The sequence below is a fragment of the Struthio camelus genome, chromosome 3 (assembly GCF_040807025.1).
Source record: "Struthio camelus isolate bStrCam1 chromosome 3, bStrCam1.hap1, whole genome shotgun sequence".
Lineage (NCBI taxonomy): Eukaryota > Metazoa > Chordata > Aves > Struthioniformes > Struthionidae > Struthio > Struthio camelus.
Genome location: NC_090944.1, coordinates 76,440,918 through 76,467,174, shown reverse-complemented (window position 1 = coordinate 76,467,174; position 26,257 = coordinate 76,440,918). Strand labels below are relative to the sequence as shown.

General features: G+C 38.4%; 1 protein-coding gene across 1 annotated transcript in view; it reads right to left on the bottom strand.

Moving 5' to 3' along the window:
* ADGRG6 (adhesion G protein-coupled receptor G6) overlaps positions 1 to 26,257 on the bottom strand; it is a 118,586-nt gene that overhangs the window by 63,445 nt on the left and 28,884 nt on the right. The window contains 3 exon segments of the mRNA XM_068938519.1: positions 618 to 686; positions 5,616 to 6,236; positions 11,886 to 12,227. Of these exon segments, the coding sequence (XP_068794620.1) occupies positions 618 to 686; positions 5,616 to 6,236; positions 11,886 to 12,227 (1,032 nt within the window).

Genomic DNA, 26,257 nt, shown 5'->3' with positions numbered 1-26,257 from the left:
CAATGATTCACACGGCATGGAAATCTTTAGGGTTCACCAATTCCTTGCATTCAGATGAGATGACGTTTCAGGAGACCTAACGAGTTGCTACACGTGGTGATCGTAACACTATTAAACCACCACTAAATGCTGCAATAAGTGTTTTATTAACTAATATCTGCTAGATTTTGCATTTTGATCATAACTTTTTACCTGATAATCTCCAAGTACTAAGCCTCACAACAGTCTGTGGGAAGAAATTGGGATAAGATTCAGTTCCTTTATTTACATCTGCTCTTTTTTTATTTGCAGATGTACCCACTTCCTATCCTGATTAATAATTTACTCTTAAAATGTGCAAAAAGTAAAGAGGCAGAGAAAGAAATGAAACCAGTCAACTAACTCAGTTTTGATATAACGGAGACTATTTGGAAAATATATTATCAAGAGAATGATCACATTCTTTCCATATATTGCACATACAAGACACCCACATATCTGATGAGGGTAAGGAATTGCTCTTCTTTTTTACAGTTCAGTCTTTTAGAAAGAAAAAAAAATAAATGGAATCAAAATAAAATCAAAGAAAATAAAGATTTAATAAAGATGCAACTGTGAAAATGACCTGGGATTCTTACCTTGGCAAAGGCTTCCCAGGTTTGCACAACTTGTTGGTTCAATCGTAGAAGAGGGAATTAGGTATGAGCCTTAAGAATAAGAAAGTCAAATAATTAGAGAGGTTTGGCTACTGGACATAATACCATTATGCTCAAAATACATTACATCTTGCAGTGACATAATCCTTCTCCTGATTTCTCTCTTGCAAAACTGGTAATGCCATTTTGCTCATAAGAATTGTTCTTAAGTATTTTCACTTTCTGATGCTGCTGAGCGATCAGAAGACTTGCCAGTTGCATTCATTTATATGCCCTTTGCTGGTTTTTTTGGATCCTCCACAGCTTTGGTTAAGTAACATCTCACTAAGTGTGTGCTGCTTGTGTATATTCCATGAAATGGCTTTAAATGGAGGGGTCGGTATGGCTGTAGAATTTACAAAATCTTCACCAATAATGCTACGGCACCTTGAAGAAGTAATCACGCTCTGCTGTTGCAGTACAGGCTGCCCGCTGAACAGTTCTGAGAAACCTGCCTTGTGATAGACGCCAAGGAGATAAATAGTGATTAAATTTGCTCCTGTGCCCAGGGCGTGGGCCTGATTAATATTCTGGTATGCATGATTAATAAACAGATAATGTTATAAGTCTGTATCCTTATTGAATTATTCATAACTACATGCACGCATTTTGGTGATTTAGAAACAAAATAATGGATATAAGAATGGTATATAACATAGCATATATATATATATAATATATTTTATATATATATATATATTTATATTATATATAAAAATATATATATCCATAAGAATGGATAGAACATAGAAAGAACTCATGAAACTGCATTAATTACACTTTGTATATCCCAGTTGTTCAGCTGCACATACAGCTGCTTTTGCACATTATATTGAAAATAATGAGGCCATACAGTATGGCATAATCTGAATCTACTGGGACTGTTGCTCTTTTGGCTCTAGTTTCACCACTTCAAAATTCTATTAGTTCAATGAGGTTTTCTCATGAAACATCGAATCTTTCTGTAAAATTAAAGAGCCATCACCCAGCAGTTTGTCAGGATAGCAATGAACATATTTCCTGAGACGCAAGCACAGATGAAGCCTGGGGCCTGAACTCAGCAGTCATGTCACACCACAGTTATTATTACAAGCATTGCTCACTGAATATAAGGCAGAATTCAAAATGTGTGATCCTCTACTGATGTTAAAGCTCAGGGGTTTTTCTTAATGGTTTAAGAGACGCAGGGAAATTATATTAGCCATTTCCTTGTTACATTTATTTATTTCTATAAAAGTAAACTCCAGGAAGCTTCTTCTAAGTGAATACACTACCTCAAGGGTGAGATATTTTTTTTTCCAAAATATATTTCCCAATATTAAACAGTCAATATCAAAACCTGCTGTACATTCGTGCTCCTCTTGCTTCTGTATCAGTGAAAGATCATCAGAAAAATCTCCAGATCATCATATTTTCTTCAGTAAGCATTTAAAAAAATCATTATTTTGTTGGTTAAATTTAAAAAAAACACTTTTGACATAATTCTCATATTTATATTTACACGTAAGTCAGAAGACTGTACCCTTTAAAGAGGAATATTTTCAGTCAATATATTAAATAACTTTTTTTTTCAGTCTTAATCAGGTTGAATTTCAGCCAGACCAGACTTTTCTTCAGTGCGCACTAAAGAAAGCATAACGATCTGGATGCAAACAAGTACTTCTATCAATAGCAGATAAGTATCTCAAAACTGTTCATATACTTGACAAAAGCCACCTGGTGAAGCCAAGTTATGTGAACAGCAGATAAGGACCTGCTGTATTATGGATACTGTGTGTGATACTTCAGACGTCTAAAACTCAGACATCCAAACCTGCACTTGTCATACTAGACATTCTTTTTAGTCGGTGGAGAGAAAGAGGCGCTCCTAGAGCATAAACCACGACTTAGCTGAGACATCTGTTCCAGTGTGGGATGAACTGACCTTTGGAAAAGCCTTTTTCACTCCGCTAATCATAAAGAGCGTTGAGGGTAATTAGCTCAGCCCCGAACTTCTATCCTTCAGCTGCCTAAGGACAGCCAGATCCCAAGTTAAATTTGCCAGTGAAATTAAGGACTATGCCACTCGCTGGGAATGAAGGACTCGAATGGAGTGTACATGAAGTAAATGCTGTGATTACAGTCACGACCAGACGTACATGCAAGCTAGCCTTAAACTGAGTAGGTCATATCCTGCTACACGTGTAGCCATGGCCGGCTCCAAAATCCACACACAAAAATGATTAAACACTAATCAGTTTGTCTGCACTGAGCTCTGTAGTGCTGGGGCTACTCTGCTATCGCTATCTAACCTGCTTCTTTTAAAACTGGTTTGGATATGTCTACCCAGGCTGTGAATACTGCAGTGTACAGAGATACCTTTAAACGCAAGTAGTGCTAAGGTACAGCAATAAAAACAAAATTCCATCAAGTCTTCCAGAAACACCCCACCATGATTGCACAGCTGTAAAAACATGAGTCTAAGGAATAAATGAGAAGGTAAAACTATGAAAAGATTATCTGGAACAATTTGCCAGTGTTTTTATGCTCAGTATGTCTACTTGTAAAAGCTTTATCTGAAAAATCATGAATATAATAGGCCTTAAAAAACGCAGGAGTTGTTCAAATCCAAATATGTTCAGTTCACTGCTAAAAGCTTGCTTCTTGTTTTTTTTTTTTTTTTTTTAAGTTCCATGCAGCTTCCTAGGAAAGCATTATTGGAACCGAGTGAATATCTCTTTTCTAAATAAATCCTTCCATTGCGGCTAAACGAAGCCTAATCAGTTAGAGTAATCTCACCGCTGTCAGTGGTTTATTCATCATTGATACTCTGACTCATCAGCTTCCATGGTAAAGGTTGGTTTTACAATGAAGGCTTTTATCCAGGAAGATGAAGGGAAGAAAAATCTAACAATTTAATCTCTTGGCTTGGTAACAATTTTTGAAATGGTATCGCACCCAGTGTTTTCTGGTTAGGGAAAGCCTGCATCACAGTGCTGATTTAACAACCTTGGAAGAAAATGACTGACTAGGGAGCAAAAATCTTCTCCCAGGCTTCGTTACAGGAAATAACAACGCTTACATATAGAAAGATATGAAGCAGCATGTATGAACACCTGGGCCTATGTTCTTGCTAATATAGTAATGCTGACATACATTTTCCAAAATAATGTTTTGCTGTAACGAAACCACTAAACAATGACATCACAAAGAATAAAGCTGTGTTGTAGTAAAACAAATGAGTATATTATTTCTATGAACATAGCAATGATATTACTGTTGTTCCACAGGGCTGTATAGTTTTTATTAGAAAGCAAGGACAAGGTACTTCATGTAAAATCAGATGAGGCCACAACATTTGCAGATGTGTTGCCTAATTGTTCAGTAAGAGTGTTGTGGTAATCTTGATGGCCTAATGGTGTAAAAGAAGTAATATTTTCTGGGACATTAAGTACTTTCTGTTAGGTCAGTCCATATGGATGGAAAAGCAACTTTTGTGCTCAGAATGCCCTCGTCAGTCATGATTAATGTTTACATTAGTCTTTTGTTTGTCCTGGTAGATGGGTTTAAAGCATCTAGCTGCTCATGCTTTTATATAGGTATTGCTTAAATCTTTTATCACAGGCATGCTGAGAGCTGTCCCAGTCAGTGCAGCTGTGAATGAAGATCTCACGCTTTGGTTTCAGCAAACTAAAGCAAGTAGGATATATTGTTAGCCACCTTATTCCCTCACAAGCCATTAGACACAGCAACTAGCAGGCCTTAATCATGCTAGCTTCTGCTTTAAGCTGAGGATTCCCAGAACTCTGACAGATGCCCTGTGAGGAGAGGTTTGCATTTAAACTATGGTTTAAAAAAAAGAACCTGTTAGGGGAGCAAGACGGCAAAGTGGGGGAGGACAACATTAGATACTGAGAGACCCCATGTGGTTCAGAAAGAACCAGTATTTGTAATTATGTTTGCTACCCCAGAGAGGCGCAAGCTCTGTGGACATGGAGTTCTGCAGGAGTAGATTTTCACTGACATCTTACGTCCAGGGAATAGGCTACTGCTGGCCATGATTCACGTTTTCTGTTACGCATTTTAAAAGTATCCAAATATCTCTAAAGTTTTATTTAAGCAAAACTGTTCTTTCCATTTTTTTTAAATAAAAGACTGGTTCAAACTGACAAAGATTTTTTCAATTTTGGTTAATTTGTAACAGCAAACATTTCCAGGAGAAAAATTTCAACCACGTGTAACACATACATAGAAAAATTATTCCTGGGCACGTTTGAGAATCAACAAGTGTCTGAATCATGGAATAAGAATAGGTTGGACTACGTATTAGAATTTACCTTCTCGAGTAATCTACAGGGAGAAAGACTTTCAATAGTTAACAACTTAAAGAAGGGCTGAAAATGTGTCAATGGAAGGATAAAAAAAATTTTGATCTAAAACTTTTCCTTCCTATCTGCCTCCTCTAATTTAATCTTTCCTCATACTTTTCTGTTATGTATGCCTTACTGTTTTGCATCTGCTTTTACTGGCTCTCTGTGTACACAGCACAATGCTAAGAGGGGCTCCTTAATCAAAGGGCCAAAGGGCAGATACAAAAACATTCACTCAATGATTAGTCCAAGTAAATTTTTTCTCCAGAGATCACTGCAGAGTAACTCGAGGTTAGCAGGGACTTGCCTGTGACCCTCATTGCATATGAGCAGAATGCTAATAAACAAACTGTTTAGCAAGAACTTTTATCTGTGAATTACTTCAACCAGCAACTCAATATATTTGAGGGATTTTTTTTTTCCTTCAGGGAATCAACATTATCCTCTTTCAAAGCCTCTGTGTATGGTAAGAGTTGAAGTAAAATTTAAGAAAGGTACTTTTTCTTTTTCTTAGCTGGTATATGATATTTTCAGCACAATGCAGAAGTGTGGGGGGAAAATAAGCAAAAAAGATTTGGCAAGACATACTCACCACAACTTAAATTGTTTTCGGCTTTCAGTGCTGAAGTTGGAATACTCCAGAATTCATTTTCCCAGTCGACAATGTTTCCTTTCACATCACAGCTGAGGTTGGCCAGTGCTTGCGCATTCATGGTGAAATTCCAAAGGCGGAAGTTGTAAATGTCCCCATTTAGAGAGCTTATTTCATTGCTGTTAGAACCCAGCACCAGTCTCCCATTTCCAGGGATAACTTTGCCAAAGATACCCGGACAGTATATTGTATGATAGATGCTTTTGGCATATACACCTATACTGCCGGAGAAGCTATCCCCTACAACACAAAGCTGTTCAAAGGCTCCTGTGAAAAACTCTGCGCTTCGGGGCAGTGCATTCTCAAGTATGCATTCAATGCCTGAGATGGACAGAAAATGGCCTTTTGTGGTCTTTCCAAAGCTGAAGAACTCTGTCGACAAGGCGTTACTGTAGGAGAAAACCTTCCAGTCATCATTGTCATCGCTGCTGCCCTTGGTTGCTTCAAAGCACAGCGTAAACTGGCTAAGCTCTGGTATTGACACAGTATCTGCCACAGACGCGGTGTCAACATCAGGCACCTGGGGAATGATGACTTTCTGATTCCTCAGAGACACAGCAACTAGAACAAAGAGCAGATAAACAATTAAAAAAAAACCCCATCATACAGAAAAAAAGGCAGACTGTCAAAAGTTTAATGACAAGGACTAAAGTATCATTGAATCAAACATTCATTAGGTGTTTTTTTATCACTGCAATAAACCAATAGCACACACTGAGGGGGACTTAGCTTGGGAGTGCATTCAACTAAAAAAGTTGAATAGCTTTTGAACAGCAGTTGCATTTGGAGCAATATTAGGAAATATTACCTACTACTAACTTCCAAATATGCCTCAACTCATTTTAATCAACAGAGCATTTATAAAATTACTGTTCACTCATCTAGTAAGGGTGCATTAGGCACTGCAGTACCAGCTATTTGAAAAATATAATTTGACTTGCTTTTATGATCTATTATTTTAATTACTGCATGAACTGCATTACACCAATGAAGTTCATGCCTTGCATCTTTTAAGTATCGCAATAGAAGAAAGCCTCAGTTACATTCCTTGGCAAACTGAAGCCTTTTGTTCCTGAATTTAGCTAATGGGATTCTGCAAAGCACTAGGCATCTTTTCATTTTATCCCCAGCAGCCTTCTAGTTGAATACTGCAATCGTGTGTTCATGAATATTCATATCCAAGCTCTTCACTATTTGCAAGCGAGCAGTTTCGGATTTTGCACAAGTATCTAGAAATGGCTAGTCTTCTTCCAAACATACATTGCAGTAAAGGTATTTATGCATTGGCACAATTACTCCATTTCCAATCATTATTTGCTATTCTCATTTGCACTGGAAAAATGACAGTCACTAAATACAGAAAACAGCATTGCATGACTTCAGTTTTTTCTCCATGAGTACATTAATGGTATCAAGAGGTAGAGTGACACAAAGTCTCATCTAGGGTGACAAGGTTTCAGCAGATCTTGGCTTTACTTCTGGCTCTATGGTTCTGTGGCAGACTAAATCTTCAATGAATGTCTGCTTCCTCTCTCATATTCTTTGACAGCGAAAACTTTGGAACAGAAAGTGTTCTTAGCTAGGCCTGAAAAATAACTGCCACAGTAAAAGCCTGGTCTCTGTTGGAATCTTAAGTGATACCATGGCACATATAATAATCGTCATACCTGCTCTCTTCTCATAATGAAATAAACCATCCTAAATCTAGGGTGTCTGTCATGCCATGTTTAGGAAAAGAATAGATGTATGAACTATAAGAATGCTACATATTCTGTGCTATTACCTTTTCCTTTTGCCAACTGTTTGCAAAGACTCTGAGCTCCAAACTACCACATTTGGATACAGACAAGGAAATAACTGGACCAATGTATTATATAATAAAATAACACAAAGCATTGCCCATTATTTGCAAATCCAGCAACTGGAGAACTGGAGGGAAGACAGAGAAATACTGAACTTTCATAGTTACTGGATTTACTTCACAGACTTTTTTCTTTCCCAAGGGCAAAAGTATGTGGTAATAATTTTATAGATAGAAGATGCGTTAAACTTTCCATTAAAAAGAAGGGCATTTTTTCATGGGTTAATTATACGGTAAGGTCCTTTATGTAACACAGAAGATGATCCAAAATGTGCCAGAAGTATAAGGACTTAGGAGCCGAAAAAGAAGAAAGCTTGTTCATACAAGCACCACGCAGCCTGTGTTAGGGTGGTCAGGAAGGTTATGGAACACCTGGTCGTATTTAAACAGTATAAGAAGAGAAGCAAACAATGAGAGTATTGCTTTGATCCTGAGCAAGCCTACTTAACTTTGCAGCACTCCTCTGACAGATTTAAATACTGGAACCCTCCCCATGCAGTAGCAGGACAAAACTGACAAGTATTTTGCACATGTGGAGAAAACAGAATCCTGCCATTGATATTAAGAGAGGATTTCTGCCCTCATTATTGTTACACAGCCAGTCATCATGCTGATGAACATCAGATGATAACACTTGAGAAACTGGTTGTTCTCTAAGGCAGGATATACATATATCCTTGGTCTACTCATCCAAGTGGTTAGACTATAGTCAGGATTATGTTAAACTGCTTTTTTTAGGAAGATAACTAGGCTGTAACAGACAAGGGTTCTTTCGGACACACTGCTATTTACTCATCAAAAATGTACAAAAGTCTTGTTAGCCTGGACACAGAAGGGGCAACCAGCAATAGGCAGTTTATTGTTCTGAAATCTACTTCTGCTTTTACGGTAGTACTGTGATGACAGGAAGTCTGCCTCTGCTTCTTCTTTTTAGAGCCCTTACCTTGTGTGTCCCCCTTTCAGCTCGCTGTTTCACGTTACATACGCTTCTTTACACAGAAGCCAACAAGGAGTAGCTAGACCATGTTTTACAATCATTTGTGGGGAAACCTGCTTTCCTGCCCTTTGACAGCTTTTCAACATGGTTCAGTGCCTTGAGCGGTGGCTTCCACTGTTTCTAACTTCACTACTTTCAGCTGCCCCTTCTGCGTTGCTGGAGGAAAGGCACCAACTTTAATGAGGTCGGCAAGTGTCTACACACCAAATGCCTACTTGAAAGGTTTTGTTAATACTGCACTGAACTGTGCTTTCAGTTCGGGATATGGCAGTACTATTCATTTGTGTGCTAGTTTTTACATGACACATTGTCTCAAGCATTTCTGTATGAACAGAGGTCTGTTGGCTCTCCTTTTGCTCCTCTGGTGATTGAGTAGCTTCTACTCGCCAGTGGAGCTATTACTTACAAATTTAACTATTACTCAAAAATTACTTAACGCGCCAGCTCTTCAGCTGGTGTAAGTCGATGCATTCCACGGAGGCTAGCACAGTTGCATTCATTCACTGCAGCGGAAGATATGGCATCTGCTCTTGGTGCGTTGCAGCAGGCAACAACCAGGAGAGCCAGCATTTCTGCAGGCAGCCAACTTGTTACGGGTAACAGGGAGTGCTGCACGAACCTCCTCTTTAAATCACTGTTACATAAAACCCAGCAGCCACACAAAAGCTGTTCTATTCTCAGTCAGTCCCCTCCCCAAACTCATTTACTCATTTATACTTGCTTTTCCCCACATATATTTTGCCTTGTGTACATACTGCGTATTAAGCTGTACTACTACTGCCTTTTTAAATGCCACTTGCAGATAGCAAACTGCCGACACCAGACTGTTTGAGTCTTCAAACAGTCCTTAACATTCCAAATTTGTATCACTTTGTCAAACTCAAAATCAGACCAACTACTTAATCTTATTATTTACATAAAATCATCGCTGAGAAGTGAAAGAAAATATGAGTACTGTAAGCGTAAGACAGGATTACAGTCCCCCCCTCTCTAGGAGAAATTCATGATTTTGCCTATGCATCATGTTGGTAATAATAATAATAATGGTTTCAGTTTGACAATGGAGCTTTGAAAATCCTTGGATTATGCTATTTCACCTGCCTGAAGTGAATGGGTGTGGATTTCTCTCTAATAGCTTTGGGAATTCTTTGTAAGTAAGGACAAGAGAGTGCAGGGCTGACATCCACCATGCAGATGTCTGGTAATTTGTGTGTGTGCGCGTTGATGTTCTCCTGTCTACATACTTCTATAATTTGCTTTTCACGAAAGGAAAGCAGTACACTATCAGCCCTTTCCCTAACTGCATTTCTGTATCCATTGCCAGGTTAAACATTGCCATGATCTTTGTTTGTGACTATCTGCGGAACTCAGTTTAATTGCACAACTGTGGGCGATAAGCAGAATATGGCCTGTGGTTATAATTTGTTTTTGGATGCATGCAGCCAGCTCTTCTGGCATCCAAGGTCAAAACCAAGATGTTAGGTAAGAGTTAAGATTTGTAGCAATGAAACAAAAGTCAGCAGCCTTAGTCTAGCGAGCCTAACAGCAAGCCTTAACATGGAGTGTCTGAATGAATACGTATATGAAACACTAAAATATAAGTCACTGGTGAAGGTCACCAGTACCTTTACTCACACTGGACAGTAGCCTTCTTATTCAATATTTAAGAATATCTTCCAAGACTATTTAACTGTAGTGGTGCTACCCATGAAGGTAATGTACTAATCAACTTGGCATGGAGGCAACTTATCTTTACTTTCATAAAAATACGTCATCGGTAAGTATATATACACAAATGATTGTCTAACCATATCTGTAGCCCCCTCCTCTCCTTCTCATTGAACATATCTGAAGGTAATATTGCATCTTTCGATTCCTATTGAAAGTCATCTTATTGCTTATACTCATACCCAAACATTAACATATTAAAGAGGAATAACAAAATAAATAATTTTGCATAATCTAATTTGAATTTTTTATGATCTACACGATTTTTTACAGTACAGCAGGAGCTGCTATCTTTAAACACAGAAAGCTTTCAGAAAATTTATTTTCCCCTCCAGAAAAGAACTAGTGCTCCAAGAATTATTACTAAACTCATTACGTCAACAGTGAAGGGTCTCAGTGGAAAGAAACATTTTTAACTCCCCTGATATGGTATTACCATTTTTCTTACAGAACTGCACACAAATTTTGTTTGCATAATCAGAGCTAATTTTTTCTTATGATTCCTGGGGCTTATTATTTTAATTATTTATTTTAAATAATAGTATATATTTAATAAATATTTAAATAACGTTTTTTCATGAGAAAGATGTGTTTGTGGCTGAAGAGGTAATTGTAAACCTGCTTGTTCTGTGTTTGTACAGCACCTACCTAACCAACGTTAAGTGTGCTATACGTATATAAAAGATTAATACAGTACTAGCATCCAAGTTCATGTGTATGACTTCAACAAAAAGGAAGCCTACTGAGAACATGCAATTGCAAACTATAATCCTCAAGCAGAATGAATGGAGAGTAACATATGGGGCCTGCAAAGGATCATCCTAATTTCCCCCATTACACTGCAGTTCTTTACCATCTTGTCCAAGCAACTTCTGGTAATGCCTTAAGCAGCAAGTTATTCAAGTTATTTGTAGTCTCATCTTCTCCCAGTGGAGAAGCTATGGGCAGAAGAGTGTCTTGTTTAGCAGCTGTTAGGCTTTTTAAAATCTAAGCATTGGCTTTTTAAAATCTAAGCATTGATATACATTTATGGAAGAGAAAGAAAGGTCAAGGAACATGAATGAATGACAGCAGGTTTGCAGTGATACTTTATCCCTGGGAGATTTTATTCTAGAGGCTAGAAGAAGCCCTGAGAAAGTTCTGCCTTTTGCATAAAACTTTCCCCACTGTAGGGAGTTTCACTGGGCCAGAGGTCTGGGCCGGCCTTATTTCTGGCTTGACTAAGTTCCCTTTGCTGCTCTCCTCCACGTTTCTACGTCCTGCAGATAGGCAGGCATGCAGGAGAGGTGTCCTGCTTCTAAGCCATCCAGCATAAATTTGCAGAAAGAGGCACTGTTAGGCCTAAAATCTTTGCACGTTAAATGTTTTTCTAATACACTTGAGGATGTCATTTTCCAGAATAAAATAACTTATTTTCGTCCACACAAAAATGAATTAGTTAAAAATATACTCAAGAACACTCTATTGTTTTATCCTGCACTCTCTTCACCTCCTGTCTCCCCCTTCCATTCTCACGGAACACTTCTGGTTCCTTCAGAAAGTATCATTCCAATCCTTACAGGAAATTTCCTTCCAACAGGACATTTTAGCTGTGAGAGGGATGAAACGTTTTAGGTTTACTTACTTCGCACATAGCTGGCATTAAAACCTTTCTTTTGGATACTAAAGTCACTTTTAAAAGACACAATCATTTCATTTCCAGTAGAATTATATGATAACCCTTTGGCAGTGATGCCACAAAGGTTCATCGGGCTCTCTCCGTTGTCTAATGTTAGTGAATCATAAATACAGCCTGGAGCTTCTTCAATGTCAAAATCGATGAATGTTAGCTGTATGATGAATCCATGAGGTGCTCGGATGATCCATTTGCATGCTTGGCTGTTGGGATAATCACTGGGGTAGCACGGAGAAGTGAAAACTCCAGAGGGGTCAGTTAGCACAATCCTACAGTCATAGCATCCGTGAGCTGGCAATAAAACCAGAGAAGGGTTGGAGGTCAGGAAGAGAGATAATTGAACAGGAAATTAATCATCCACACAATGACTTAATCTAGTTCTACACAGAAAAACATAAACAGCGATGGGAGGAAGAAAGGCAGAAGAGAGTCTGATTTTTAGTGGGCAAAAATGCTGGAGGAACAATACAGTACAATAATATTTTATATATGAAATCCTTCACAAAAGGAGTATATACTACACTGTTAAATTTTCAGTTGTGCATACGATATATATTTGCTATGCATACTGACCTGTTGTGCAAACAATGACAGTGCAAAAGCCACATTTTTGAATTCGCAAATGTAAATGAACTCTTTTACTTAAACTTCTGAAAAGATGACTGGTGTCATTTAAATTTTTTGGCTGCTGGACTGATGCTGACTAGTACATGCCATGCCATTGTTTTTGGTGGAATGTCACTGGAATGCAACAGCACAACAGATGAATTGAAGGGCCACTGAAAAGCAGCTAGAATTCTCTGGAGTTCTTAAAGGTTAGTCATCAGCACTTCCGGCAAATACCCTCCACATCACCCAGAAGGGTAGCAGTGAGCTACTGGTTTGTGAATCAGCAGCAAATTACTGCGTTCTTCCCATGCTGACTCAGCACCACTGACATATTTGTGGCAGTAAGACTCTAAGAAATTCATGTCCCATTCCTCATACTCCTTTGCTCACCTACTGTGCTTCTGCATGCAAATTTCAGGCCCGGTTAACCCCCAAGACTATGTATTTCGTGCTTGTTTTATGTTTACTCTTCCATTATATATTTACTTCATGTATTATAGCATGTTATTACTGTGATCTGCCTGCTGCTAAAATCTGTAACAGTTTGCCAAAGCACCACTGAACATTTTAGATGGGAACTGAAGACTACCAAGAGATAACCAAAGAAATTAAATTCTGCCCAGTAGATCTATGCTGAATGACTTTGCAAACATTTCATTGGGCCATAATCCTGCATAAGCACTACGACAGTGTGAAAAAGGATGGGAAAATTGAATGTGCATTATTATTTGCCTAAGTTAAAAACAACTAAAAAAGTTTCCAAATGTCAAACTGTGCAGGAAGCAGCCATAAAATTGGCACAGATGTAACTAACTCCTCCAGAGTAACCCTTGATGTCTCCACTGCTTCAGTCTTGATGTAGCTAACTTACAGTCATATGGTATTCAGCCTTAGCAAATAGACCCTGACTTTGTAGCATGGGATGAAGCCTGTAAAACAATTCCCGCAAGGAAAGGGATACTGAGGGACAATTCTCACCTGTTCAACCTCGAAGCAAGGTTATTTCACACAAAGAGTAACGGTCACTTAAGGCAAGTTAGTTTTCAGAGTGGATAAAGTAAACTTTGTTCAGTTAAGGTAATCTGCAGGACTTTGGGCTGTGCTCTCAGTTTCACCACATTTCTTCAGATCACACCCTATTTCTACAGTTTGTACAGGACCCTTCCTGTGCTATGAACTGGCCTGTCAAAAAAGAGGCGGTTTACATCTGAGAGGATAGTCCTTAGGCACATTTTGCCGTCTATTTATTTATTTATTTATTTTTATGTGCAAATCATGAAGTCATGTGGCAGCAAGGAGATACAGAAATTACTCATTAATTGGGCTTTCGGAGCTAAATGCTGGTTGTTTACAATAGAACAGAACTATGGAATACTTATAAATAAGAAGAAAAGACTGTCTTAAAGTTTTACTGGTAGCTTTGGGAAGTTGTGGCACTCATGACATTGGAAAACACCATCCGTGCAGGGCAGGCAGAAGCCTGTTCACGCTAATTTCTCTGAAAATCTGTACAATCAGAGGACTAGGTTCACCTATCCCGAAATCTTGCTCTTCCATTTATGAACCAGAGAGGGAATATTCACTTATTAGTATGGTGAATATATTAGTATGGTGAATCCTGCAGTTGTACAAGCAGAGGACGGCTTCTTCCAGGGGACTCTGCCCAGATGTGTATCCGTTTTCAGGGAACCACCCTAGGCCGAGAGGAAGAGGAAGTGCAAAGGCACGCTCGGAGCCGCTGCAGTCTCCTTGCCCAGGGCAAGTGAGCCTCCAGAAGGTCCAGCAGCTGGCAGACAGCTTCAGTGCCTGCGTGGTGCTGCTCTCCCATTCCCGCTCCCGCCTCCGGTATTTCTAGTTCCAGGGCTACAGGTGCTGAGGATGTGGCAGCAAGCAAGCCACACACACTCACCTACCCATTCCTGCCAGAGAAATAAATTCATGACATCGAGTATCTGGGCAATCAGGGGCTTGCAGCTGCACCTTGATGAACCTGGGGCCAAGGACTAAGCCATTCAGGTCAGATCCTCAGGTGATGTAAAGGCATACTTGAACACAGGGTGCTAATGTGCACTGAATACGCACTGGACCCCTAACATATATCTTAATGGCATTATAAAACACTGCTGAACTTATAGCTACCAGAAGAAATATGCTGCTTATCAGTGTAAAAGTAATGTCTAGTCTATCTTTCCTAATTCAAATTCAGTATTAAATTCAGATTGGGCCTGGAAAAGTCAAATTTGGGCATAGGAAAAAACACAGCCACCCTTAAGGGAAGGCTCTGTTTACTAATTCTATTGATCACCATCAGCCAAAATAAGACCTAACTCTTCTATTTATTCCTCTCTCGAGTTTTTGTCAGGATTTCTAAGCTGTTTAAATAAAAAACATCAGCATACACAACAAAAATACTTTTATCTCTGCTGTCACTGTGAATACTAAAACATAAATGTTATTTATACTATTGTTATTTTACTCATTCCATCTTCTCAAACATTTACTATTACACTATCATTTTATCATATCCATATTGGTTTGTTGGTTTTACAGAACTAATGCAAAAAAAACCTCCCTAAATTTAGGTAGGAAAATAAGTGCTATAAACTTTACATACATAGAAGAAACAGATTTGGTGAGCAGAATAGTTTACTTTTTTGAAGTGGGTTGGCTCCATTTTGGCATAGTGGCTATTCTGTCCATGACTGCAATGTGAAGGAGAAATATCCTGTTTTCATGCACATGTCCACAGTAGTAAGTAAAAAGAAAAGAAAACAAACAACAAAACTATATATAAACAGAATGGTTTTGAATGGAACTTTTTGCACAGCTTCTCATGAGACAGTTATTTTTCTATAAACACCACCTATTTTACTCATTAACGAGAAAAATTGCTGTGGCAACCTTAGGCTGTCAGCCAAAGATGACAGATATTTTGCAATCCCACTGGCCCAGAGCAGTTCTGAACTGTGGATTCCAAATACTTGCTGCAATACACACCACAAACATTTCTGCAAGCAATATGAGACATTTTACTGATTTTAATGGGAATAAATTGAGGCATGATATTCTTGGTCAGGAACCCCCCTAAAGGCAAAACGTGCTCATCAAGTATTTTGTTGTCACCCCAGGCAAAAGGAAAATATTTCTGTAAATATATTTTATCCAGAAAACCTTAATCTTTCCTTCTCCTCTGAATATGCTAAAAAGGTAGCATAAACATCCTTCCAATACAGCAAACTCAAGCACTCAGTGTCAACATTTCTCAAGTTTAAAGTTTCACTGGCAATTCATTTGTCTTCTCCACGAGAATACCCTGGTATACAGTGCTCATTTCATAATCACACATTATTTTTTCTACAGGGGTCATGCTTCATTTAATAAATGAATTGTCAAAAATTTAGTATCACACCTCAACATTATACTAAAAAGAAAAACTAATAAATTCCTCATGAGTGTTTTAGAGCTTTCACCAGCATTATCTGAGTGATTCGCAAATGTTAATTGACTTCAGCAGCTTTCAGGAAGTGGCTTTTCCCTCCTATCACACCTATTTTGTAAAGAGACAGTTACGCACAGGGACAATGGGCAAAATTGGCAAAAGTTTCCATGGATTTTGGGTTCCCAAACTGAGAAATCAGAATATTGATTTTTCTTCGTACTTAGTACTTGTATAGCATTTTATATGTCCAAAGTACACTACCAATGACTTTGAACTGCAGCTGGGAGAGCGGTCTGCCAATCTGGCCCACAGTAGAAACTTCAAATAATCCAAAGTTAGTGGCCAATGGAAAACTTTGGTCAGAGCAGTTTGGCCATCATTAATAGCAACTTACTGGTAAAGGCAGGGACAGAATCCCATTCTCATGGTGGCCAATTTTCCTAATCACGAGAGCATACTATTCCCACTCTTCTACCACTCTCCTATTTCACGTATAGACTTTCACATATATACCTTTTACTTTCTGCAAAGAGGGTCCTACATTATTCTTTCCTGTACCATTCTGAATCATCTGAGGCCTTAAAACAAAGGCCCAGGTGAAACAGTATGTGACTAAGTGACATGAACACACACAAAACCACAACAGAAATGATACCCCATGGAACAAAATTAAGAGCCCACCTTGTCTCATCAACAGATTTTGTCTCGTTAGAGCCACAGCACAAAATTCCACCAATTGAACTAATGAAGTAAGTTCATCTGTGGGGACTGAGATACACAATGTGAAAGTGATTTTCACAAACCATTTGTAGGCAACTGAAGACAAATTCAGACACTCCAATGTCCAGAACTCCATCCAGAATGCCAAAGCTGAATTCACTATTTGCAGGGAAACCATCTATATGCCCTCCTTCTATAAATCTGCATTTTCGTTTTTCCATTTCTTCTGCCTACCACCTTTCAGCACTTGCCCCCAAAATCTGAGCTTATATTCACATTTTCCTCTAACTCCTGTTCTCATCCGTCCTTACTTCTCTCCGTGGTCATCGTTTTCCCCATGCATCACCTTTTGTCCCATTATATTCTGCACTTACCTCTCAGATAAGACTTTTGACTTCTCTCTCTCCACCTGTTTTCCCTTTTACTCTTGTCCAACCTTGAAAAACTGCTGGACAGCAAATTTTGTTTGGCCAAGAATTTTTTTTAAACAGCAAAAGCAATCAAGCTTGGGACACTACCTATTTCAGCCCCAAAGGCTTAAAGTTTTTCAAGGTTAGGATCAAAAGAAAACATTCTAAAGAAAACTCACTAGGGAGAAATGTCTGTACCTGCTCTTGTAATTCAAATATTATCTGGTTTATTTTCACACTAAATTACACCTTGCATAGGGATTTTTTTATTGCACCCATTGACTGTTGCATGCAACTGGTCTTCTGTGCATTTTCCACGGGACAGAAGTGAAAATGACTACATAAAGCGTAGGCAGTTGTGTAAGATGCCAGTAAGAGCCTGTGTTGATTGAATTAGTATCCTCAGTAGTTTTAAAAAATCCATTGACAGGCTCCCTGGTAAAAGTAAGGTGGAAAACTGCAGGCTTCCATTTAGGGATGATGTTTAACTCTGCTCTTCCCTGTAGGGGAGACAACTTTCATACAAAAATACTCTGGAAGAAATTTATGCAACTGTGGGATTAAAAAAAAAAAAAAAAGAAAAGAACAGTGTATTTTAACTCTGTTCTTATACTAATGAACAACAAAACCTCCTCTGTCTAACAGGAATATGCCAGCCCTGAATGCTTTAGAAAATCTTAGCTACAGTACTTAATGCCTTAGATATAAAAATAGCAAAACAGATTTAATAATAATTTGCTTTTATGTAGCCATGTGAGCACCTTTAAGCACTGTGCCTACATTAAAAAAGGAAGCGCTTAAAAGTACTGTCATTTTGGACTAAGTAAGAGAAAAGCATACTGAGGTCAAATTACTTGGCCACTTATACACACAACTGTGTGGCAAAGCCTAAAATAGAAGTGAAGCCTTACAATCATTCATAGAGACAGTGTGAAAAATACCTGTTTTGATGAACATTAGGCAAGAAGTCTTGCCTTGTTATAAGTAATAAAATGCTTGCCATTTTCTTTTTTGTTTTTCAAGGATCCTATAATATAGAGGGCTTTAGGCAGAATCTACAGAGATACAGCCAAACATTAAGTCAAATGTATTTATGACTCCAAGTAGATGGGTGAATGAGGTCAGTAATGGACACACCTGCAGACAAGCAAGAGGAAGGGCCAAACCACCAAGATGTGGGTGGGCTGGAAGGGCTACAGAATAAACAAACCTGTGTTATTTCAACATCAGACACAAACACTAAACCCAGAACAGCTCTAGTATGGCAAAGGTTTCAGCAGTAGCCAACCCCATCCCTGCCTGGATTTCTTCTCTTTTAAGAAAATCATTTCAGAGGTTAAGGGAATGTGCAGATGTACACAAATACCTATATGGAAAATGTGAATATACCGGTTGCAAAAGAGCTGCCACGTGTCACCTTCTGGACATAACGGAATGCATTATTTACTACTGAGGATACTAATTCATTTAACATAGGGCTCTTATTGGCATCTTGCACCACTGCCTGCACTTTATGTGTCAGACCTATTCCCTTTCTAATACAAAACATTAAAGTTAATTAAACACGGCACTCTTTGAAGCCTCTGAACAGATAAGAGCAGTAGAGTTCTGTCTGAGGAACCGCAAGCGAGGAGCTGTGGCAGGTTCATTTCTACTTCTTTATTTACTTCCCAAATTGTAGAAGCTGTTTATCTCCCAAGAAGATCCTTATTTTGCTACATTACATTGGCCCTTATAAAAACTGCTATACACAACAGATAATTCAATGTTAGCATGTGTTGTAATCCTCAAATTAAACACATAGTCCCAATCGTAACTAAGCATCCAAATTACATTTTAATAAACTCTTTAAAAAAGGGCAAGAACGATACAAAAGGATTCTCTCCACAAAAAAATAACAGGGAAGTGAGATTCTTTTCCTGGTATGTTCAAATATTTGCAGCTGCCAGTAAGATTTGACAGGGCTGAAGCCTGCTAGTTGGAAATATGATTATGATTGCATATGAATAGATCTAACCCTTGATTGCAGTAATAATAATACCTCAGCATTTCTACTGTGCGCATAGCCTTAAATTGCTAAAATATTTGAGCACGTCTTAAAATCTCACTCATATCATCTGGATTTAAGCATGGACTTAAAATTCAGGAAAAGTTTATAGTCCTTTCCTGCACAATGATGCATTCGAATCCTGCGTTCGAAGCTTTGCGGTCACGTCTTCACCTCAAAGAGGTCTGACAAACAAGACAGGAGGCAGGCATGACTCTGTAGCTGCTGGCATACGAAAAAAGGGCAAGTCTTGCCTAGACCTGAGTGGCGAAGATGACTGTGCTATTCTCTCTAGTCTCATTCTCTCTATTTCTAATCATTTTCTTTTCCTCTTATGGAAAGGAGTAATAGCTAGACCAATATATGCAAACACCCACACACCCACAGAGAGAGAGAGAGAGGGAGAGAAGGAGAGAGAGAGAGAGAGAGAGAGAGAGAGAGAAAGAGAGAGAGAGAGCACTACTCTCAGATACATACATTGCTTATAAAGAGCTGGTGACCATGTGACAAAATAATGCACAGGAAACGGTTTTACACCTGGCCTAATGTCCACACTGTAATCCGTATTCTTCCTTCCTTTCCTTCCCAGACCACAGGGCATATTCTAGATACCCAAGTTGATGACTGAATTAATTTGAGGGTTTTAAATCAAACTGTCACAGAAATATTTCCCTCCAATCTGTGAATTTCCTTCCCAAATTACTTTCTGCCTAAAGTCCAGGAAGGCAATGTTCGATTCTAATCCGGTGATAGGTTTTCTAAAAATATCACAATGTCAAAGTCTCTTATTCCCTGCCCTTCCCACTGAAAAACAGAATTATTATTCCTCTGGGTAGGGTTAAATCCTGTCCCATCATCCTTTGCTAGGGGGATCTGAACTTCCAGCTCTGCGAAGGCATCAGCAGCAGACTTTGAAGGTGGAAAATTTCTGCGTGGAGACAGATATTTTAGCTCACCTTTGGGTTTTTTTTTTTTTTAATTTCTCCAACTATTGAACAGTTAAACTCCTGATTACTACAGTACCTGGCAGTCTAGTATGAGTTATCAAAAATGAGTCCCAAAACAATTTAAATAGTTCTCTCAAACATTCCTAAAATATCTATTCATATTAGCAGGTGTGGCATAGACAGAATCCCCAGTAGGATAAAAATATGGTACCAGCTGGTCTGTGAAACCACCAGCATAGAGACATCAGTAACATATTCAGCATAATTCAAGAGATAAAAACATTATAAACTTTTTTATGAGTAAAGCTTTACATTATCCTACTTAAAACTGCACCACATACAACCAAATACATTTTGCACACATGCGTATAATAAAGCTGCAATTGGCAAGACTCTCACATCTCTCTGTGCTATTCTTAGTTTGCAAGTGTGACTTTTTGTTGTTGTTGTTGATTTGTAAGAACAAGCACTATTTTAAGCACTATTAAAACCTCAGCTCAGACTCTCATTCTGCATCATTCTCATTGCATCATCTGCATAGCACTCCTTGTACCCAGCAAGAATTTAAAGCCTCCATATTCCTGACTGGAAATAGCACATAACCCTGGCAGAGCCTTTTATAATTCAATGAAAGACAAGATTGTGCTCTCTCAAATTATTCAACAATTGGGTTTTGGCCACTGAAGACAGGAGACAAAGAGAGTACTATGCCCTGGCCAGTCATATCAGCTTGCCTCGCATCTTCTTTTGCTGATAAAGTATGTTTTACAGCATGTTCTTTCAATGGTTGAACCAGTTGGTGCACCTAAGAATAATGAAATTCTGCCAGTATGCATAGTCCTATATGAAAGTGTAGCTGTTCTCTGTGAAGTCACTTCCTTATTAGCGCTCCCTGATGCTCTAACCCTTCCTTACTGCTCACTAGATTCTTGAAAAATCAAGTTTTTCCTCGCATAAAATTAGAACAAGATTTTTTTCTGTTTTGTAAGAGAAGAACAGGGCACTTAATGAAATGATATGTGACAAGTCAAAAACAGATACAATATTTTCTCATATGGCACAATGCTAGGCTGTGGAACTCAATGACATGAAAACTATGAAGATAGGGAACTTACAATTCAGATGGTCAACTGGCATTTCTCTAGGTATCCGGAATATCTCAGAATACCTCCAGATACATAATAATTAAGAAGAGGAAACATAACTGGGAGGTACTGTAAGCTTAGGTTTGAAACTAATTTCAAACAACTGATCAGGAAAAGGTTTAATAGCTACATTTTGACGGGTAAAGCAAACAGCCCCAGAGCACAGTCCTCGACTCTGGAACTCTATTGTTGGTACTCTTAAATTGCTAGGATAACCCACAGCATGACTTTGGCCAGGCCAGCTAGCACTTGTCCAAACAGCTCCTGGACATGGTTCAGTAGCTAGCAGAGGCCAGGGACCATTCCCAACACGCAACTCGAATACAGCTACCCTGCTTTTTATAGTAGGTATGTGGGACACTGAGTTAATTGTCCTCAGCACCAGAGAATAGTCTTGGGCATGTCTCATTTACTACAAGAGAGGTGGCCAACGTATGTGTGGAAAAGGGAAACTAATCATTAGAGACAGAGCACTAGGCTAGATATCTTATGTATGAGCCAATACAACAGTTCCAATACAACGTACCAGCTCTGGTGGTACAAACACTAGAAATAAGTCAAGAGGAAACAGGTGCTAGCACATTCTGTCTCAAACACGGTAATCAAAATTATCTGCCAGGGTCTGCTTGAAGTCAGTAGCAGTAATAATGTACAAGAAGTCAGGAAGAGCAAGGCTTCATTTTCCAATTTGAGGTTAAGCTTAGAAAAGCAGAAGTGAGAAGAGTAAATTGCTGACTCAGGAAGCATTTACCATGAACTGAGGTAAACTAGCAGCAGACTTTCAGTAAACCAAGACAGAACGAGTTGATCTACACTTGCTGATGACACAACTGTATAATATGGCCATGCCTTTACAGAGCTTTTATTATTTCTTTGTTCACAAATAAATATATAAACCACAGTGTGATGCTTAATCATTTTTGTAAGGGACAGAAATGTACTGAAATTTTACACTGACTTAAGTGTACTGTTTAGGGTCTTCAGCTCATTCAAAAGCTGCTGAGGCTTCCGATTGGACATGTTAGGGAACTGATCCCACAGTCTCTAAAGGCTAGCATCCTAATCAGTTTTCAAATGGAATCATCTAAGTATTGATATTATCCTCCTTTGTTATTTGACTAATCTCCAAAATATTACTACAGCCCTTGAACGATCAGAGCTGATGCTCTTCATGCTTTCAGAAAGGTGTATCTGCACAATATGGAGACGATTAGAAATTCAATGTGTTTCCAGACATTCCATACTGCCCCTATCCCCTACTTTACTCTGGAATCCAGTAGGTATTTATTTCTCTTGGGTTATCACTGCTACTAAAAGCTCTGCACGCTCTTGATCCCTTTAGCACACAATATCCTATCTGCTGACACCAATTGACTTTATCACAGCAGTGAGTCTAGTAGATTCTGATTGATCTGGGAAATTGAGGGAACCAGCTACAATAGAAGAAAATATGTTCAGAGCCAGGGTGGGGGCCCTGCACTGCCTGTTTCCCCTTAGTTGTTTGGTTGTGTGCCAATGAAAATGGAAGTGGAAACAAACACACTGACTGGGTAAATCTGCCCTGACCCATTTGAGCAGAGTTCACATTGTAGACAAAGTTATGGATTTCCCCCAGAGGGAGGGGGTAATGTGAAAATCCTGTGTTACACCCATTGTAACTTAAGAATATTTTCATTGGCATTCCTGTGATAATCTTATAAAAATAACAGAATTGACTCGCTAGTTTTGGCCTTAGCTGGATTTTTTTCTGAAAAAACAACAGAAGTTTGGGACAAAGAGAGGTACTGCAAATATTTGACAGCTCAGTTTAGACATGCTGGTTTTGAAAGTATTAGTTAGTAGGTATACGGGCTAGTACAATAAGCACACAGACTAAAATACATGCAAGTAGACAAAAGATTAGGTTAGGGAAGGGCCTATGTGGGAATAGGAGAGTTTTTCGTGAGATTGCTGCATGCAACATAATGCTTTCGAACTGAAATCCACTTATCATCACTCAATCACAAACCAGGCTGAGATTTATTACAAGAATGGTCACCAAGAATGCTGTATTCTTGTTCGCTCCAGCAAGAAGTTCTGTGTGCTGGCTCTTTGCTTTTCAGGTGCTGCATCATTACTGTCACAAGGTCATATCCTCAACTGGAGTAGATCAATGAGCTCAGTTAGCTTCAACAGAAGCCTGTATAAGCTGAGCAGCTGGCTGGCTAAGTAATTTATTGGGTATCATTTGTGCAAGCAATTGCTGTGCTTGCCTGGTAAACTATTCAAACACTAGTGGGAAAGCCGCTGACAATCTTTTAGTAAAGAGTGGCTTGTAAGATTTTGAGATCCCACCAGACTGCACAGTTACTGGGTACAATAATGCTGTATCCAGGGGCCATGTTCTCAGTAAAACCCAGACATACACATGCATACAAGATATAAATTTCCTCTATATATGCACATGGACACAGATGAAATAAATTGTTGGGATGAAATTTTAGGATAACAGTATTTTGTGTAGTGAAAGTATAAAATATTGCCTCTTGACTGGGTGCTTTATTCAACAAACCCAGCTTAGGCCCAATAGCAAAATAATATCCAAAGCAGTTTCCATTTGATCCATGATATATTCAGTACCTTTTATTGCTTACAGCACCACAGTTCAACTGTAGGTTTTCATTCCTGGGCTGCAATATTGGAATGCATTTCCTGGCTACTACTTCTAGTGTTCTGAATAAGCATCACTACTTTTATGAAAGTCTTCAGGACACAAAAGGTAGGGAATTTATTATACTGCTAGTCAAAGATATTCTTTAAGCTTTGTATGTTTACAGGCTGAATTTTGGGCCTACTAGCTATCCCAGAAAATTTGCTGTTAATGACTTGGATCCTCTCTGCGAGAGGCTGAGACCATTTAAATTGTTTGAGGGTGACGAACAGGATACAGAAATTATGGATAACTACTTTGCACTGGACTTCATTATTATATAGCAATACCAAGGTATTGTAGACATACTAGGAAATATTGGCTCAAGCATCATTTCCAAGAGTGCCTCTGAATCTCTTTTATGGTTTTATGATCTGTCTCTCATAATAGTCTTCAAAGTATCTATTTCAATAGGATTTGGGCCACTTACATTTCAGTAAGTGACTAAAGTATTTTCTAGGTCCTTTCAGTAAGCTACCAAAAATAGATGCTGTCAGTATGTATTTCAGTGTCTGCACACACAGTATCTACACACACAGATTCTCTTCTGCCCCTTCATGGAAATTCAATCACGCTTTTGTCCTCCAAGGATAATAATATATTCAGTGTCAACACTCATTATTCAATCAATTATGTCCAGAGAAAATTGAAAGGATGTTCTGAATAACGATGTCAGGTATTTTCTTGTACACTATTAATGGGAGGGTCAAGAGACTGGAAAGGAGTTAGGAGCCTCTACTAATTGAAGCTTTCATCTCTTCTTTTCTATTTAGAGACCCCTTGGAACTAGTGAAGCTACACAGGTGTAAGTAAGATCGGAAATTACTTCTTTAATTTGCATTGCTAAGAACAGAATACACTTACGTATCATATGACAAAGTAATATCTATTGGAGGGGGAAAGTGTGCATATTCTGGCCATCTAGTGTTACTCTGATATTTGCTGGGCTCCTTTTTGCTCTACATTCTCAAACAAGCCATTCATTCTAATTTTGAAGTGATACAGAACCAGCAACTGCTTTCTACCACTTGTAAAGATGGAAGGGAATGGCATGTCTAACTCAAATCACTAATTCCTTCACTCTTGTATCACTAATTTCCATCTCTGGTTTGCTGGTGTAGCTCTCCTTTTCATGCCAGCAAAAATGAAAAGATCATGAACGCACACAGGAAAGTCGTGTCTTGAATAGTCACACGTCTCCTTCTTGCACGAAACTTACAATAACTGATCTTTGTGTGACTATAGCTGAACCTTTTATTTTTCTCAGTTTGGGCTATGATTAATTCTTCTAACTTCCATCCAACTTCTCTAATAGCTCTAGTCAAAAACTTCCACTGCAATCAACTGAAACTATAAACACAGGCAGGTTTCAGGACTGAGGTCTTAAATATCCCTGTTCCCAAACTGTCCTTGGCAATACTTCCATGTAAATATACACACAAAAGAAAGAAATAATCTTTCTTTTTCTCAGTGTTTTCTCTCATTTACTCTTTTTCTACCTCTAGCTACTTTTGATGTCCTTTGTCATGTAATATAAAAATATTGTGTCTGAATATTGACAATCTTCCTTTAAGATTTGCACAAAGCCATACTGAAGTGAATGAAAGTCTTTACCTGCCTTCAGTGAGTACGGTTTGGATTAGGGCCTTGGTCTCATTCGTACTTATAAAATAATGGAAAAAAAAGCAAGAAACTAGTAAAGCTAACATCTACTTCTATCGCTATCTCCATACAAAAATTCTCCCTACACATTCAGGTGATTTTTTTCAAGTCTTTACACCTGCTTAGCTCCGTACCAAACATTAAAAAGATCACATCAATATCTGGAAATCTGTTCATTAAGATGTAGAGTAGGCAAGTAACAGAAACAAGACATAAAGCATTTCAAAACTTTCTTAAACATGCATCACATTTAACTATGCAATACTGAACAGCTTCAGCTCTCACATACCAGGAGAATCATTCAATTCTTTACTGAAAGAGGAATTCTGAAAATAGATTTGTTACTTCTCATTTCTAAAAATCAACATCAGCAAATTATTCAGGTTATTATAAGAACACTTTCTTAAACAAAAGCTTGCTTCTTGTGAAGGAACTTAAACTTAGTTTTCTGTCAAGATTCTGCAGTCATCAGCAATATTTGGAAACAACATCTAAAATGCTAGCCACTTAATGGAAACAGCAGAGTTTTACAATTGCCTTGCTCTGCAATTCCTGAAACCAAACCAAGCCAATCAACCAAAGGAAACCTCTTTCATGAATCTGTTATTTACATATAATACAGACAGGAAAAAGGTATTTTGTTAGCTCTGGAG